The sequence below is a fragment of the Ambystoma mexicanum genome, chromosome 9, assembly GCF_040938575.1.
Source record: "Ambystoma mexicanum isolate Mex_15411 chromosome 9, UKY_AmexF1_1, whole genome shotgun sequence".
Taxonomy (NCBI): domain Eukaryota; kingdom Metazoa; phylum Chordata; class Amphibia; order Caudata; family Ambystomatidae; genus Ambystoma; species Ambystoma mexicanum.
The window spans coordinates 719,901,159-719,920,192 of NC_090931.1; the positions used below are offsets into that span (position 1 = coordinate 719,901,159).

At 40.8% G+C, this 19,034-nt stretch overlaps 1 protein-coding gene across 3 annotated transcripts in view; it reads right to left on the reverse strand.

Annotated features, from left to right (window-relative positions):
• The window catches only part of PTH2R (parathyroid hormone 2 receptor), a 1,139,291-nt gene that overhangs the window by 73,336 nt on the left and 1,046,921 nt on the right, over positions 1-19,034 (reverse strand). For all 3 annotated transcript variants that reach the window (XM_069615615.1, XM_069615613.1, XM_069615614.1), the window contains exon 11: positions 5,456-5,594. In XM_069615615.1, coding sequence (XP_069471716.1) covers positions 5,456-5,594 — 139 coding nt within the window. The remainder of the gene's footprint in view (positions 1-5,455; positions 5,595-19,034) is intronic.

Sequence of the window (19,034 nt, forward strand, 5' to 3'; positions counted from 1 at the left end):
AGAGGACGACGAGAGGGTCAGTAGAGCAAGAACATCTAGATGAGATAAATAGTGGCATATTCAAAATAGGAAAGGGAAATGTCATACAGAGTCAGGAGAGCAGTGTTTAGGGCCTTAATAATAATTAACCCTATAAAACTACCCTCTCTGAAAGCTGAGGAGCAGGTGGCAGTGTTAGTGTGGAGAGTGAAACGAATCTTCTGTTAGAGCACCTTTCTTGCTCAGGATATCTCAATAGAGAGAAGCGTGCGGCATAAAAGACAATAGCAGGAGTGAGCCAAGGTTGGGGGGTCTATGAGTGGGGGAAAAGATTGGAGACTCCCTAAAGTATTCAAGATAGCATAAGAAAGGGGAGAAGCAGCAGTGTGAGTTGAAAGAGAAGATAACTATGTAATAGAAGGCAACATAGAATGAAGTGAAGAAATCTGAGCAGAAGAATTAAATGAGTGAAGGTCACAGTGTTGAAATGTTCCAGATGATGAAGAAGGGTGCCAGCAGAAGGAAGCGAGACAGAAGAGCAAAGAAGAAATTGATCTGTAAAATGATGGGCGATAGGTTGCACAGGAGGCAAAGAAAGATTAGAAAAGAAAATGATATCAAGGGAGGAGCCTGAACTGTGAGAAGATGGACTTGGGTCTTGGAACACGTGATAAGAATCAATTAGTGCAAGAAAGGAAAAACATTTACGAACCGACAAAGATGTATTATACCTATTTTTTAAAAAAAAAACGTCACTTAGTACTTCAGTTCTATCAAATGCCCTCACTGTCTCTCTTCTTCCTTTTATATGTAATACTCTTGAGACAGTAGTCTATGCACAGGTCCCCTCCCTTCTGAGCTCCCATACATTGTTCCACATCTTCAGTCAGGTTTTTGCTCCTTTCATGTGACAGAAACAGCATTGTTTTCTGTCACTGATTCTCTCTTATCTGCCTGTCATAACAAACAATCCTCTTTGCTGATTCTACTTGACTGTGTGGCTTTTGACACAGTGTTTCACACTATTCTTCCCTTCAGGCTTTCTTCTCTATGTATTCCTATACATCAGTTTACGGTTTCTTTATCATCTTTCTGATATCCCACGAATTCTGTTAAATGGAATGGTTACTCTTCTGCCTCCTGCCCACCTTGCTTTGGAGTCCGTCAAAGTTCTGTTCTAGGCCTTCTTCTTGTTACTCTTTATACTATTCACCTTTCTACTATTATTTCCTCCTTTACTTTTCCTTACCAATTTCATGCAGATGACTCTCAAATCTTTCTCTCTTTTTCATACTTCTCCCAGTCTGTGCACCTTTGTTGCCTGTCTTTCTGCCAACAAATCTTGGATGACAGTTAACTATTTTCACTTAAATGTTGCAAGAACTCAAATCTTGTTTTTTCCCCCTCATTTCAAATCTCCATCTTCCATTTTCTTCCCCCCATACTATCTTAATCTTTCTGTTTTGTATCAGTTCAAAATCTGGGCATCATCTTCAATTCATCCATATCAGTTTCTGCAGTTGCTAGGAATTGTCGTTTCCACCCATTCAACGTTCTTAAAGCATCTTCTTTTTTTTCTTTTAATGCCACAAACATTTTTGTTTCAAGTTTAATCTTTTCTCATTTGGTTTATTGTTTGTCTCTTCTTTTTGTATGACCTGTGTCTCATCTTGCTCCACTTTGATCTAAGTTTAATTATTATTACTTGTGCAACAGTTTATACACAAACCTTACACCTACATATTAATACAATACATACAATAACATACACAAATATATTTTAAAAATATCATTTTGCACCATACCCAATGTACAACGAACATAAATGACATCACTTCCATTATCTACTACTTCCCATGTATTATAAACTACTAAGATACGTAATGAATCCATTGTCTAAAACTAAATCATCACTGAGTATCAATAGCTACATGCATTCCACAGGTCATTTCCAAGAACTGAACTATGGGTGCTTCAACAATGTGTCTCTTATGTACTAATAAAACAACACAGATACAAAACAAATTACACACCTAACATATTATAAAACATTCAAGATCTCATTTTCAGGTAACCCCCTAGTTGATCAGATTGGTTTGATGAAATTAAGAATCTACTGTAAACATTGAATAGCTGATGAGAGAAAAATTGGGCGGAACCCTCTTTTTTGTGAAGGGGGCCTGACTCCTGAGGGTGGGTATACTAGAAAAAGAGGAAATGGAATCAAAAGGCTACCCTGACCCAAGACGGGAAAGGAGGTCACAACATTTACAGCGAAGCTAGGTAATGGCTAGCTTATTAAGACAAACACCATTAAAGACGGCGAGAGTATCAAGAAAAAACAAGTTTATTTAACGCTAACACGATAAACATATTTTCAGAAAACGAGACATATTTTCAAAAACGGTGCTATTGCATTCAGGATGTGCAACCGTGAGCACATAAATATCTGCTATTTCGTGGGTTAGTAGGCAGAGTGAAAACTTAGTACATGTATTGCTTGGAATCACAATACGATCGTTTTGTCGACACAAAGACTGGTGTTTCTGGTTCGGTGTATTCATTGGTGTTGTTGCAGTGGCTGTACCAGGTGGAGCCGCGCTGCTTGGATGTACCGAACGGTCTTCAGGACTTATACGTTGTGGTTGGAGTCATGATGGTGGAGTGTGTCCATCTAAATATTGTGAGAGAGGACTGGGTTAGTCTGGGGGCGGTGTTGTCAAAGGTTTGTATGATTTACAAGAAAAAGAATGCTGCAAATAAAAGGACCTACCGTGGTAGGAGTGTAAGTGAACAATTAAATGAAAAAAAGGGGTGATTACATTCGTTGCCCAATAGGGTAATCACCCCTTTTTTTCATTTAATTGTTCACTTACAGCTCCTGACATCTGACGTTACCGCAGATGCCTGCCAATTAATTTGGACCTCAACCCAGACGTATAATTATCCGACCACGGTAGGTCCTTTTATTTGCAGCATTCTTTTTCTTGTAAATCATACAAACCTTTGACAACACCGCCCCCAGACTAACCCAGGCCTCTCTCACAATATTTAGATGGACACACTCCACCATCATGACTCCAACCACAACGTATAAGTCCTGAAGACCGTTCGGTACATCCAAGCAGCGCGGCTCCACCTGGTACAGCCACTGCAACAACACCAATGAATACACCGAACCAGAAACACCAGTCTTTGTGTCGACAAAACGATCGTATTGTGATTCCAAGCAATACATGTACTAAGTTTTCACTCTGCCTACTAACCCACGAAATAGCAGATATTTATGTGCTCACGGTTGCACATCCTGAATGCAATAGCACCGTTTTTGAAAATATGTCTCGTTTTCTGAAAATATGTTTATCGTGTTAGCGTTAAATAAACTTGTTTTTTCTTGATACTCTCGCCGTCTTTAATGGTGTTTGTCTTAATAAGCTAGCCATTACCTAGCTTCGCTGTAAATGTTGTGACCTCCTTTCCCGTCTTGGGTCAGGGTAGCCTTTTGACTCCATTTCCTCTTTTTCAAACATTGAATAGCTGCCAGTATCATGGAGATTTGGTCCCCTGTAGGAATCTCATTCCAAAAGTGCTGTTGTGCGTATAGCCCCCTTTGCCATAAAAAGAAACACCAACATGTCTTAGCCTGGAAGAGAAAGTATTTAGACACATTTCTGTAATAGTTGTTCTAGTGTCTCACTCACTCTGTCCTCCCGGCAGTAGCTGCACACACTGTTACTTCTTGGAATCCCTGATCTGGCACCTTTAATTCTTCCATTCTCCTCATTTGCTCCCTTTTTCCACATGAATCTATTACTGCTAACCTTCACACTTTACAAAGGTTTTCTTTTGACTTTTGTCTTAAATTTAATTATGTCTTGTTTTTAATTAAAAACAAACATATTGTTCCAAGGAGATGTGCTGTCACTCAAATTGGTTTTAAGAAACAAATACAAAGTTCAAATATGAAGACTGTGTGTAAGTCACCGTTTCGATTTATTCTGTGCCCAATCTTGGCCAACACGTGTTTCGACCACCTTTGGTCTTCCTCAAGGCAAAACTGATAATGATAGCACGTGATTAACAAAATTAATCATACAAACAATTGATTTGATTGTACAGAGGAGGAACAACGGTAAGACAGAGACTGTCTGTGAATCATCTGCGAATAATACAAGTCTGATTTTGCTGCCTTATCTCCACTGGCAGACAGCAAAATGATATGTGATACGTTTCATTATTGTTTACTAACTTCTATTAGTGTAAAAGGAAGCTCAAAATATTTATATGGACAATTAATAATGATCTGATTGGGAAGTGGATCAATTTATGTATTTGGGATTCCTCTGTAACAAAAGAATGAGTTAAAGGGGTTTAAAGGGAAAGTATGGGCTAAAGCTGCTGCATATGTATCACTGATGATTGTGGTGAGATCTAAGTTATGTGCTTTTTTACAGTGTACTTAATAGAATTGTATAGGGCTGTGGGGACATCGGCTGTGCTCTACGGGATAGAACTGGTGACCTTGGTAAATAGAAAATGGCTGGATACCCTTGAGAGTAAGATTTGGAGAAATTTGTTGTGCATGCTGAACTCTGTTCGAATTAGCATTTTAAGACTGGAATTAGATCTGCAATCCTGGTGGTCCATTTATAAGGGAAGGAAACTAAGATTGTATACAAAGATCTTGGAGGATAATGGTCTGGTAATATGTGATAAATTGGGGAAGTTACATAGAAAGAAATCTAATTAATTATTTGAGAAATTTAGCAATGCATGTGAAAGTTATTTCAAGGAGTTTGGGATTGAGCCGACCTTCTCGAATATAGTATTTAAGAACCGTGTGAAAAGATTGGATACAATTGACCAGGCTAAAACTCTATAATAATGGATCATTTTGGTATTCTACCACTAAAGAAACGAGATCATATGTGAAGAAGTTTCCCTTTCAACATGTTCCTGGGTGGTATATGAGGTATTTTCTGTGGTCCCGGAATGGGGACCACGGAAGCATGGGCACCGTTAATAATGGTGCCGGTGCTTCTGTGAAACTCTACAGGCGGGTGCCGTTCCATCCGCCAGGACTGACCCTGGTGGGCGGAACGACACCCACCCGCTGAGGCGCACTGTGCCGGTAACAACGGTATTGGAAGGCTTACCGGCACCATTGTTACCAGACCAGCACAGTCGTTATGAGGCTCAATGTTTTAATGGTGACATTTTATCTAATTGGGTTGATTGTAATTAAATTGTGTGTAAGGTTTACTTGAAACCCTAAATACACAATAAAAAATAAATAATAATTAGCGTGACCCTGAATGGAGAAATTGATGTTTTAGATCACTATATTGTGCAGGCAAATAATAAACTGGTGTTCACAGTTGAAAATAATAACAAGCAATAAAAATCCTGAATACCAAAATACGGTTTGACATGTTATCTTGAATCGGAAAGGGAATGGAATGCTGCTTAAATATACCTGAAATGAATTGAAGAAGAGTTCAAAGTGCATCCGGATCTGCCATCCCAAACCAGAGAGAGTGTGTGGCAGGCACATAAAAACAATGTAATGAACACCGAACACCAGGATTAGAACCAGCGTTGATTTGGCAAGTTTCCTACAAAATATTTAAAAAAAAGTTTAGACTTGTAACAAATAATGGGTTCACAAATTAATATTGAATGAATATGCTTTTGGCAATGTTGTGATAAGGCAGTTGTACTTATTTATGCAATCAGGTTCCACACATATGTACATTTATCATGCATAACACGGTAGTTACACTATTAACACAAGGTAGTGGCCCCATTTATTTGACAAAGCACCTATTTTATCACCATTTATATTTTGCACAGTTTGGTTGCAAATACTGAGCCTGGACAAAACTGTTGGGAAACAATTTGAAACACGGATATGTTGTGCATTTCTGAAAGATTAGGTTGCTGTCAAAAGACCAGTTGCTCAGACAAGATACTTTGGCACATTTTTTCTAAAATGTAATACATCGGGCGGGTGTGGTTCAATTTAGATGCCAGACATGCATGTGAGGCAGAGGGCTCCTGAAACAGTTGAAGGAATAGGCTTTAGTTGAGAGAGAGAGATAGCAAATTAATAGGATTGGGTTGATTGAGAGATAAATAATAAAAAATGAAAAAAGGTGTACTTGATGGAAATGCAGACAACTAAAAGAGGATTTACTTGAATGAGCGCTAAGAAATTGCAATAGGGTATGCCATATGATTTTCACTTCTACCAGCTCTACTACATCACAGTAATCACCTTGCGTGCCATAAATGCATGTGACATTTCTTGTCAGTTTGAGGAGCCAAAGAATTAGTTGAAAGAATGAAGGTAATTACATTACCTTCTTCAGCTGCTGTAATTCAGTCTGCATAATCATCTCAACATTATTTTCATCCAGGTTTGTGACTAAAGGTGTCATCTTGTAGTGGCTAGACCAAATACTAGAACATGATATGATAGGTTATTTAAAATGTGCTTAATACCCAGAGGTTTCTAAATGCAGACCCAGGGATCGTACCTGTGTTGCTCTGTGTCACCTTACTTCCAAGGCAAGCACGCTACCCCTGAGCTATCCTCCCAAGACAAGGTTTGCAGTACACTATACAGGATCTGCGCCACTTGAATGTAGACAATTGAATGAGTGTATTGTTGCTTTTTTGATCAATACTGATGGTGCATAAGTAAATGTTGTGTATGGCAAACTGCATGCCAAAAGCAGCTTATTACAGCTTGGGGCATTCACATCCCTTCTCATAAAGGGAATTCAATGATATTGAAGTGACAAGCTTCCTGAAGTATACTTTAACAGAGACACCATTACCCCTAGGACGTTTCAGAGGTTTTGGTGAATATAATTGCCTTTTTAGGAGAATACAATAGGGAACACCCACAAGTCACTATAATAACAATATATTGGAATTATGATATAAACCACAATGATATCCATTCTATGAACCTTTCATCACCAAATGCCTTGAAAAAGACCTGATCAGTCGAAACACGTTTGGCAAAGGAAATGTTTTTAATTAAATGTAGACTAGTGACAAAACGAATGTGGTTAATTGCACCTTTATGTTATGTTTGGAATATCATTGCACAAAAAGTATTACCAAGTGGGACATTGTAAACGTTTTGAAGCACTTTTTTCAAAGTACAGTTTCTGAACATAATAAGTCATACACGAGACATCACACATGTTCAGATGTTAGCTTGAATCAAGTTATTAAAGCATCTTAATTTTGATATATAATGATATAATATTTTCAGGTGCATGAATGCACAACCCGAAAAAATTAGACCAAATACTAGTTGCAGAAAAAAGGTCTTTTATTTCATGATAAGGACAGTTTGGAGCAATTAGACTTGAACCAACTGTGCATGTCAAAAGAAGTAATTAAAATAACAGTGGCAAGAGGATGCACTATAACAAAGCTGCAGGAAATTGTGTGATGGAAGCCCTATAGCCCAAGGCCCCTCAGTAGCAATAGATAGAATGAAAAAAAAAAAAACACTCTGCGTTAAGAGAACACAAAGTCAATGGAGCATCTATAATTTATTCTGAAAAACGCAGCCAATACGTGTTTCGACCTCACAGTCTTTCTCTAGGCTGACACGAGTAGTGCACTTGGATGCACTCTCACCAGTACGAACTGCTCATTTGAGTCCCCCTTCTTCGAATTTTTCTTCACTGCACTATTGGTCCAGTATTCCAGACTTGTGCGACAAGTTACCTAACCTATTGAGGTTTCATCGATACTACTTGTGTCAGCCTAAAGAAACACTGTGAGGTTAAATTATAGATACTCCATTGACTTTGTGTTCTCTTAGTTGTGTTTTCCTTGTGTCTTTTATTTCTTGCTAGCAGCAGAAGATTGTATTGAATGGCTGTAAGTGGCTGCACTGTCTTAGTGTACAGACCAAATGCTAGTTACAGAAAAAGTCCTTCTTGGTATGCAATAGGAGATTATCTTCAGTGGGTGCGTGTAGCAGAAGCTTATTTATTGACCAGCCCAAATATCAAGTGCAGAGAGAAAGTATTGTAATTGCTAGGAGAACATTGTACCCCGATGGGCTGAAGAACTATTGCCCGGCCTAGAGTTACAACTACTTGTTTTGCTATGGACGTTTCACCCATAGTAGATACAAACATACATTGTGCACATAGAAGCACCTTACTCTAGGTTGATGTTGGTTATAGTTATTTAAAAACAATATGTACTGCTAGTTAGCTCTGAATCTAATTAATAGGCTGACTATGTATTTTTTGATTATATGCTAAATTATTATGTAAATTGTTGTGTAGATGTTGGCTTTGATGCCAAATTCCTTATCTTAAAAAAGTGAAACGATGATGATGGTAACTTCCAACCACTTAATATAATCTCCTCCAACCTCCCATAGTGGAGGAGATTGTTAGCTGCTGGAAGAGCTGTTAGAAACAGTGCAAAGGTCCAGCATGTGTAATATTTCTGGTCTGTCCCACTGCCAGTCAAATCCACTGATGATGAGTCTCGAGATTTTGGTTATCAACACACAGTTTGGGAGCCACCTTGGAAGTGCAGACAGCAATACTCAAATTTGAAAACCTTTTATAAAGAGAAGGTTACAGGGAAGGATTATGCCACTTGTTATATCGATATGAGGGATTGTACTGCATCTTTCAATGACAGCCAGTCAGATACCACGGTAATAACTGTGCCACCTGTACTAGCATGTTTGTGGAAAGAATGGCATGAGAGAGAACACCTTCTTACTCCAACACAAAAAGTCCAAAGTGTCGTAGATCGTAATCATATCATGGAAGCACTAGTTTCAGAAAATACATTATATGATGCGATGCTCCACTTAGGTGCAAAGCTCTAAGGGACTTCAATGTTTGTCAAGCATGGATATCGTTTACAGGGTCTTCTCTAAGAACAGTGAGCAAGGGGTCCACGTCTGGATTGCCCTGTTAACTTAGGGTGAAACCCAAAGTTAATGTATGCAAACAAAGGGGGGTCTGGGAATCTCTCTACCAGCACAAACACAGCCCAATGACCTATGCTTGGGTGAATAACCCCTAGGAGAGACTCTACCAAGTCTTTAGCTCACTGTCCTTTTCACAGAGAAGAAATTTCCCCGCATATCAGTCTTTGTCCTGCCCAGGGGCAGTCCAGCGCCGAAATGCTAGGCAATTCTCCTCTGAACAAGAGTACCATCAGTAACCCCATACACATGTTTCAGCCTTGTTGGGCATCATCAGTGAGGTGAAACTGTTGCCTCTCTAAGAACAGTGAGCAAGGGGTCCACGTCTGGATTGCCCTGTTAACTTAGGGTGAAACCCAAAGTTAATGTATGCAAACAAAGGGGGGTCTGGGAATCTCTCTACCAGCACGAACACAGCCCAATGACCTGTGCTTGGGTGAATAACCCCTAGGAGAGACTCTACCAAGTATTTAGCTCACTGTCCTTTTCACAGAGAAGAAATTTCCCCGCATATCAGCCTTTGTCCTGCCCAGGGGCAGTCCAGCGCCGAAATGCTAGGCAATTCTCCTCTGAACAAGCGTACCATCAGTAACCCCATACACATGTTTCAGCCTTGTTGGGCATCATCAGTGAGGTGAAACTATTGCCTCTCTAAGAACAGTGAGCAAGGGGTCCACGTCTGGATTGCCCTGTTAACTTAGGGTGAAACCCAAAGTTAATGTATGCAAACAAAGGGGGGTCTGGAAATCTCTCTACCAGCACGAACACAGCCCAATGACCTGTTCTTGGGTGAATAACCCCTAGGAGAGACTCTACCAAGTCTTTAGCTCACTGTCCTTTTCACAGAGAAGAAATTTCCCCGCATATCAGCCTTTGTCCTGCCCAGGGGCAGTCCAGTGCCGAAATGCTAGGCAATTCTCCTCTGAACAAGAGTACCATCAGTAACCCCATACACGTGTTTCAACCTTGTTGGGTATCATCAGTGAGGTGAAACTGTTGCCTCTCTAAGAACAGTGAGCAAGGGGTCCACGTCTGGATTGCCCTGTTAACTTAGGGTGAAACCCAAAGTTAATGTATGCAAACAAAGGGGGGTCTGGGAATCTCTCTACCAGCATGAACACAGCCCAATGACCTGTTCTTGGGTGAATAACCCCTGGGAGAGACTCTACCAAGTCTTTAGCTCACTGTCCTTTTCACAGAGAAGAAATTTCCCCGCATATCAGCCTTTGTCCTGCCCAGGGGCAGTCCAGCGCCGAAATGCTAGGCAATACTCCTCTGAACAAGAGGACCATCAGTAACCCCATACACGTGTTTCAGCCTTGTTGGGCATCATCAGTGAGGTGAAACTGTTGCCTCTCTAAGAACAGTGAGCAAGGGGTCCATGTCTGGATTGCCCTGTTAACTTAGGGTGAAACCCAAAGTTAATGTATGCAAACAAAGGGGGGTCTGGGAATCTCTCTACCAACACGAACACAGCCCAATGACCTGTTCTTGGGTGAATAACCCCTGGGAGAGACTCTACCCCTGGGAGTTATTCACCCAAGAACAGGTCACTGGGCTGTGTTCGTGCTGGTAGAGGGATTCCCAGACCCCCCTTTGTTTGCTTCTCTGTATATGAACCTGTGCTTTCTTAGAATCACTTAAGTAAAGAAACTAATCCTCCACTTTTTTCTTTCTTTCTTCCTTGCACTTGCGCGATCTGAATGACACCTGGCCTTGTAGGATCACTGTTTGTCTTCCCTCTGTTCCCCCTCCATTGCCTCGTTGCGCCTTGAAACACTTGTGTATAGGTGTCTTATAAATCCAATATCATATCATGATTCTTTTGTGATTCGGGGCCATGGCGTTTTTATTATATTATGCTTTTTAAGGGGCCGATGAACAAAAGGAGACCAGCACTTGCAACAACAATAGATGTTTGTTAAGTCTGTTCAGGCATTCCAAAGTCAATGTTTTGGAGAACCTAAAATCAATAGTCCCATCCGTCCACTGTCACTGAGTTTTTATAGGTTCAATAGGTTCCCTGTCTATTCGCTCTATTGATTTCCATTGCCTCTGCTTGACAACACATGAAAGTGTATGCTGTAAAGTCTGTCTTCATTTGTCTTTCAATTAAACTTCAAATGACTATGAAAGAAGAGTGTTTGCTGTCTGGCCGCTGTGTTGGCCCTTCCTATCATGTTCTGCAATGTCTGCAGCCTGGCACTGTGAGAGTGAAGTTTAATTCATACCCTCAAAGTTATTCCATACGTTAGAACATACCATTCAAACCAAGGCTGCCTGGTCCCTGTCATTATTTGATAAGGTTAGGCTCAAATATCGAAATAGTAAGGGGCCTTCTGCGTGTGATTATAGATGCATTTCAAACTAGCCTTAAGCAGTAGCAGAACAAGTATAGTATATTATTTCATCTATTTCATTGAAAGAAAAGGAGTTTAAAAAATAAACACCTCCAATGACAACAGCAGTGTTTCTAGTATGCCCCACACTAAATGACTTTTAATAAAGTAAAATGCAGCGTGTTGGGTAAGTAATTAATTTACATGATAGGTTATTTATAACACCCTTAATACCAAGAGGTTTCTAAGCACGGACCCGACGATCTAACCTGTGGTGCTCTGTATAGTCTTGCTTCCAAGGCGAGCATGTTTCCCCTGAGCTATCCTCCGAGACATCATCTTTCTTCTTTTATAACGATGGCGGGATTCAAACTTGTGTTGCTCTACATTGTCTTGCTTCCATAGCAAAAGCATTTCCCCTGAGCTATCCTCACGGACCAAATGCATCATACATGAAACAAGGATGGGACATGACAGATTCTAACACGAGGGAAGAATGGTTATACAAAGGGCGATTGTTCCTTTATACAGTGGTGCCAGAGACAGAGTAGCGAAGTTGTGGGGGGTGATATGTCAGAAGATTGAGGGTACATCCTCAAGACCACATGCAGTTTTAAAGCAGTACACGGTCTGGCGTTTTTGATGTGGGAAGAAGTGAGTTCCAGTGGAGCGGGGGCAACGAGGAGCAGGGGTTGTGGGTCTGAGCGTGAGGGGAAGGATGCACAGCATGACCAGTAAACAGTGTGATTAAGGAGGATGTTAGAGGGTGTTCAGAAGAGAACAGCAGGAGAGATATAGATGCAATCAGGTGAAGGGAAGGAGCGCATGGATGAATGTGATTATACAGTGTGATTCTGCTAAGTAGTGATGGAGGAGAGGAACAGGTGAATAGTTAGCAAGATTCTGATGGCTTCTTGCTGTTTGGTGATAATATATACTTTCGAATCTAAGGTAGGTTCAGCAATCTATTAACTCAACATCAAGCTTTTCTTGTTACAGTTATACGTATCTTCATAATGGTGGGATATATTAAGTATTTTATCAAAACAATGCATAAATATGGTTCTCTGGGACGTATGCAAATTAATCCAACTCACAACTCCATTTTCGCTGGAACTATTGTACAAGCGAAGCTGCAAAATGGATCTTTCTTTGCACTATACAGAGCCGCCGCGCACCCCAGTCCCTTTCCTGCTTATTAAGTGAGTTTGCCAGAAGCCTTGCCCCTCACCGCTTCACTCCCCTAATCCTCTGGGAACATCAGGAATCAGCACCACTTCCTCCACCCCTGACCCTTCTGCTGCCCTGCGCCCCCACCACCCCCCATGACCCATTTCACTTACTTCACCTCTTTGCAGCACCTCTGGCCATACCCATCCACCACTGTTCTTCATGCATCACGTAAAGAACTTGATTCAATTCACACTTGATTACATGCAACGTCCTTGTCGCAAAACCTGATGATCTGTGCAATTCTGTTCTTAGTGGCTGCATATGGCTTCATGTGCTTGACTTGTCCAGTCAAGCGTTCAGTTCTATGGATAAGTTTGTGGAATTTGTGTCAATAAGACCACATATTGTATGTGGGATTTTTGCCACTGTTCCCGACATGTAATGTGCACATTCTGCTTTTCAAATTTGACACTCTGCTGTCATGGTCTGTTTTTATTAAATGATGCAACTCCTACCTTATCTGTACTTTTTGTGGGGTCTCTGTGTTTTGGACATTTCCTTGAGGCGGCAGCTCAAATATGTCTTCCTTTCTAGCGCCTAATGTGGTAGATTCAGACTTCGCCGAGGATCTTTATTTCACGTATTAGTGGAACAAGAGTCTTCTAAAGCATAATCCTGGCAGGTTAATTTTGCCAAGCGTGTATTCCTCTGATGTTGAGTAATCAGTCTGTTATTGGTTATCAACTGACAGCAAATAGTCAGCAATGAACACCTTGTGTGGCATCTATAGGGAACTCCATTGCCCAGCCTTTAAGTCAGCAATACACATTGGTTGGGCATTTTTTAAGTGTCTGAGGTTTCCTTCAATAGGTGGTTTTGGAATATGATGGATGCCCAGGCTCACTTGCATGTCACATTTCAGAGGTGGTGAGCATTTTTAATTATGCTGCCAGTTGCATTGATGTGAATGTTAGAGGGAATGACGGTTATGTCATTGTATGACTGCTGATCTCCATTAGCTCTTGCTTTGTCACTACACTAGATCATAATCACTGCTAATCCTGGCTTTTGTTATTATAAGGTTCGGCTTGATTGGTCTATGCTGACGTACTCAACTTAATTGCATTCTCATGAGTGGTAACATGAAGACTTGGCCATTGTTTGAGTTACGATTGACCTATGTTCATTACCACTGATCCCTTGTGTTCCTGTTTTAATCATTGAATGTATGTCATATTTTAGCATAACAGTGGTGTTTGTGGCTCTCTTCCTTGTCCTCTGTGTTACTACCTCTGATACATGTTCTGATGCTACAGTGAGAATATGGGATGAATGTATGATTCCTTGAGATACATTTGGGGACAGAGATATTTCCTTCCAAGCAGTGGGTCTTATTGCCCATTGTTTGTGCCCTCCATGTTTCTCACATCCTTTATTTAATTTGGCAAGCTCCAATGGTGGTCTAAAGACTGTCAGGGAATGATTGTGTATCTTTGTTCTGAAACATTGCTGACGTTTGTATTTCCTGGGGCATTACCATCAAGTGGTGTTTTCATGGCCCTGGGTTGTCTTAACTTTATATATGGTCCCTTATGGTTGCTGGCAATTAAGCAAATTAAAACATTTTGCGCTTTTATGAGTGCTTTTTCTTGTTTCTGTAGTTTCTAAAGGGATGTTTCTCAAAGGCATTCTTGTCCATCTCTCATTGCAGCAGCACCTTGGAAATAACCTATTTTTTTAACCTGTGTTTAGATTATTTTGGATTCTCACCCACTCTGTCTTGTCATTGAAATGTAATAGTGCGAGATTATATTGACAAACTGCACCCATAGACAGTTGTACTATCGGACACTTTTACTATCAGATACACAAATATTCAGCCATAATGCTTTTTCGAGAGACATGCCCTTTTGAGGACTTAATCTTCTGTCTGAGATTCCATACACAAATGGCTGTGTATTAAAATTGTATGAGCTCTGCCAAAAGTGACACAAATGTCACAGGTCACTGTTTGGGGTGGAGACCAGCACTACTCACTCACACAATGTTCCTCTTGGCCACACTTCCCAACCCTTAAGCACACCAAGAAAGGTGTACACCTTTTTATATCTTAATTAAATGGCCAGTGCAATTGCACTGGAGATAGAAAACAAACAAGCTCAATTTGCTCCACTGACATGTTAAAGCGCCTTTTGGGGGATGGGCAATAACCTTTCATGGCAAAGCTCCAGGAATGTTCTGAAAATCGATGGGATCCGAACCACACACATTTTGGGTGTCTCAGGTTATATCCAAACTAGGTTAACCATCCCTACTGTGAATACTTCACTGGTTAGTTACAACTCTTTTTAGTATGATTTCAGTGAGGTAATGTCAGCTGTACCCCTAAGTAAATCCAGTGTATGAAAAACATCCTAACATTGTTTCATGCAAGACTCTGTTATTGCCATTTATACGTTTAAGGTTTCTGCCTAACACAAAGTGTGAGGACTGCAGTCACAGGTCAGGAACCAAATAAGGTCTGAGACATGGTTTGGAATTAATCTTCAATCTAGACTTGAGTGCTAGCCTGGGTATATTCCTAGGAATGTTTAAATGAGGTGGCGGCCACTGATTTAGTGGATTCTAATTGTTGGAATTGATGCACTGCTGCAATTGGGAGATGAGATAACTCTCAGCTCTAGATTCTCTTTATAGAGCAAGTATCTAACCCTAATATTAGTGAATCTTGAAGATGAGCTCTGGAGAACTATGAGAAGCAACCCAAAGACGAAGCAAGGGTAGTTCTTCTGGACTTCATCTTTCTGCTTCTGAGACATAAGCTCTGACAGAGTTTGTGAATATCTTTTTATTTATTATTATTTATTTTAATGTGTTTTATTGGTTAAATATAACCTTATAACACAAGTTCAGAATATCTACATTCTTTACCTAGACCAGTGAAAGGCCATTCATGGCGCGTTGCTCCACTGACCCGAAGGGCACAGGGACGGTTCTAGCTCAAAAAGCTTTTTTAGTCAAGGAACTGATTCTGTCCCTGTGTAAAGCCCGAAAAAGAGAAGTACCATTGTGTCTATGAGTATAGGTAGCCAGCAGTAGGTTGCCTCCTCTGGCTACTAAAGAACATAACTGCATAGAAATGAAGTGGATTTGCCTATACATGGTGATTTCCAGAAGTCTGGATTGCATCAGTAACTGCTCTGTTCCTGGCAATGAAGAGTTGTGGGAACTTAAATAAAATAATCCCTGTAAAATGTCAAGTGCCAGATGACCGTGACGCTCACATTCAGTAGGCATATCGAATGTACTGGACATTTTTCATACCTGTTTATAATGCACTCCAACATGTACCATATTTATCTCATATGATTTCTTCAGTCATCAAACTCTTTTCCTGCAACATCAAGACGAAAAGTATGCTTTGTGGCACTTATGTGTGGACCTTCCATTCTTCTAAAGTTACATTCAGTTGCACTGTGATGATTTCAACACACCTGCTGAATTGTGGTTAGCTGTGACTGCCAATCCCATAACAGTACCTCAAAGTGAGCAACTTTCAGAACTAACAAGCTCGATAGAGCCTTACCAGGCCACATAGTCCACACTCCCGGGAGATTTGAATTGTGATCTCAGTTAGCTTCGCTCACCCTGCGGGTGTCACAACACAAATATTTAGTACAAGCCAAAGAAGAAGACCGTGATGTCGAAACACGTGTGAGCTTTTGCTCCAAAGAATAAAACCTACTAAGATACATGTGTTGTGTTTCCTCAGCGCAGTGTGATTGCACCCTCAATGTGTTAATTGTTACGGAGGGTCCCTGGGGCAAGGGGTTCTTGTTTACACAATTACCCGCTGCTGTTCATTGTGCATCCTTATTGTTCAACATACGCTTAGTTTTTCCTTCAGACGTGCGCTGGTGGTTTAACTCTAATAACTGCCCAAATTGTGTTCATGGTATAATCAGAACCTGGTCTTGGCTCTATACTAAGCTATTGCTGATATATTACAAATTTGGCATTTTTATGGAAATACTTTAAAACTCAAAGTCTACTCAGTTGCAGTCTCATATTAGCCAAAATAACATGCTATGATCTTATCAATCAGGTTTTCGAGCACAGCACACTAACTGGAGGGCCACTTTTGAAGTGGTCGTTGGAATCATCGACAGTGGCAACTCTATCAGCGTCTTTCGGTACAAGGTTCCTTTAGACTCTCTCTCCATCTTATCCTTGCATATGTGATTTTGGAAGCTTTGCTGGGCTTTCTAAGTCCTTCTCTGACAGATCTTAATCTATCAAGGTGTGTGGTGCCGGGTCCTTCTCTCTGCCTGTATGATATGAAGTATCCCAGGGGTGGCGTATTTTCCAATGTACCTTTCAATAAGGAAAAAGAGAGATGGGCGCCCCTCTACGAGAAAGAACACGGCCATAATTACCTGTTCTATGGAAAATGCCCACTCGAGTGTATGCAGCCACATTTTCGCTCACTGTACCTTTCACAAAGGAGGAATGTCCATTTGCATACCAGTCTTTGTCCCTCCCACTTGGGCAGTCCAGCACTGAAATGCTAGGCAGTCCTCCTTTAAATCTGTCCATGAATCCAGTTTGAGATATTGTGTGTCTATTCATCAGTAGTCCGATGACATGTAATTATATATTCAAGTCTGAGGATGTACACCCCTTTGGGTGGTCTCTCTCTGTAAAGAGGAATGCAAGACCTGGGGCAGTCTTAAATTCAACACTTCTAAAAAACAAGTTCCTCTGTTTGGCTTGGAACAGCCTGATTATATGATACAACTGTGGCTGTCATTTTACACACATCAAGGCATTACTCCTAAAATGTTAGGAGCAGCTCAATAACTTGGTTCTTTCCTGGACCAAAAACTTTCTTTTCGGTCTCATGAATCTATAAAGCAACAATCAGCACATGTCCAGCCTTATTTACTCCGGAAATTGCATTGTCTTACCAGTTGTGTTTTCTTCACTGTGCTGTACAACTGACTGTATTTTTCCATGTTGAAGGGAAGAATACTCTGCTGATATGACAAATATGTTTGAATCCTTTTTCATGTGCATTGCTGTTAGGGAGAATTCTCAAGAATATGCTAATTTCCCTTACCTTTTGAGACCACCAGCAACTTTGCTGATTTTTTAGGATTTGAGCTATCATCTCAGCCCTTGCGGGTACCACCGAGAGATGACATTAATTCCTGCCTTTTAGATCAATGTACCAAGTTCTTCAGTATAACTGATTATACTGAAATGAGGTTCTCTGAGGATGCTACAAAAAGGATGTTGTAAAAGTAGTTGCTCGGATTATGCAAATTCACTCAGGCATTTTGCATTTCTCATCTCCTTGTGGTGAAAATTATGGCATTCTGGATTTTAAGCTGCATGAGGCTAAGACTTGTAGTGCTGCTCATTATGTAAGAGGAGTCTGGGTGTTAATCTCACTACGTGAGCAGACATCTAGCGAGCGCTCGAGTATAATATCCTGATATATCGGATATGGGTGTGATTATGAATAGGAAAATGGAAGAGGATGAAGAGCATGTTGCCTTTATTTACGATATACAGGACAGATGGCAGCAGGAAACACGTGAACCGCGAGATTAAAAGGTAACATTATTTTACCACATTTTGTGTCTGGGGCTGCCTGAGCCAGTGCAATGACATTTAAAAAAACAGATGGGAATGAAAGTAAAGCCATGGCCAGAAATATTGACAATTGTGCATCACTGCTGATTAATGCAGGAGACAAAAAGAAGAAAGTAGAGAACAGACAACCAAAGGAAGCCAAGTTTGTTCAGAAGAAATTATCCAAGATAGCCATTGAGGGAGTGGTATTGACAAGTACCAAAGGAGGGGTGACACAGTCAGGGCAGCACAATTATGCTGGATATCCCACAGATCAGAGCTGGTACACATTTTGGCCAAGAGGAAGAGGGAATGGACTTAGAGGAATAGGACCAGGTGGATTTCAAAACTCTCAGGGAAGAAGAGGATTTAATGGTCAGCAGTCACAGCAATGTTTCAATTGTGGAAGAATGGGACGTATAGCTAGGAAATGCAGAAGCAGATGAGGCATGCAACAGAACTGGCAAGCTCCAAGTGGGAGGATGGGTTATGCTTCCCAATATAATGCAGGACCACAGGAATATTATGCCCAAGATTGCACGTATGCTCAGACACATGCGCCTCAACCCTGATAAATGCAGCAAGCACCACTGCAAATGAATTTGTGCAAGGGAAGCCACAACAGTCACCAATGCAAACAGAACATGCCCAGCCAAATGACACAATACAGCAGGCTATGGTACCACAATGGAACATGACTTCAGGAACACAGCACGCACCCACACCCAAAGTTGGGAGTGTAACTGTGATAGGAGGACATTCTTTCACAGGTATGGGATGAATTTATATCCACAATAGGACAGCCCACAGAGTGACTTCATTTACTCATTACTATCAGTGGCACCAGATTCCCAAGAGGGACCAATGGTCGATAACAGGCAAGACAGGTTCATTTTTAGTAGACACTGAAGTCACTCGTT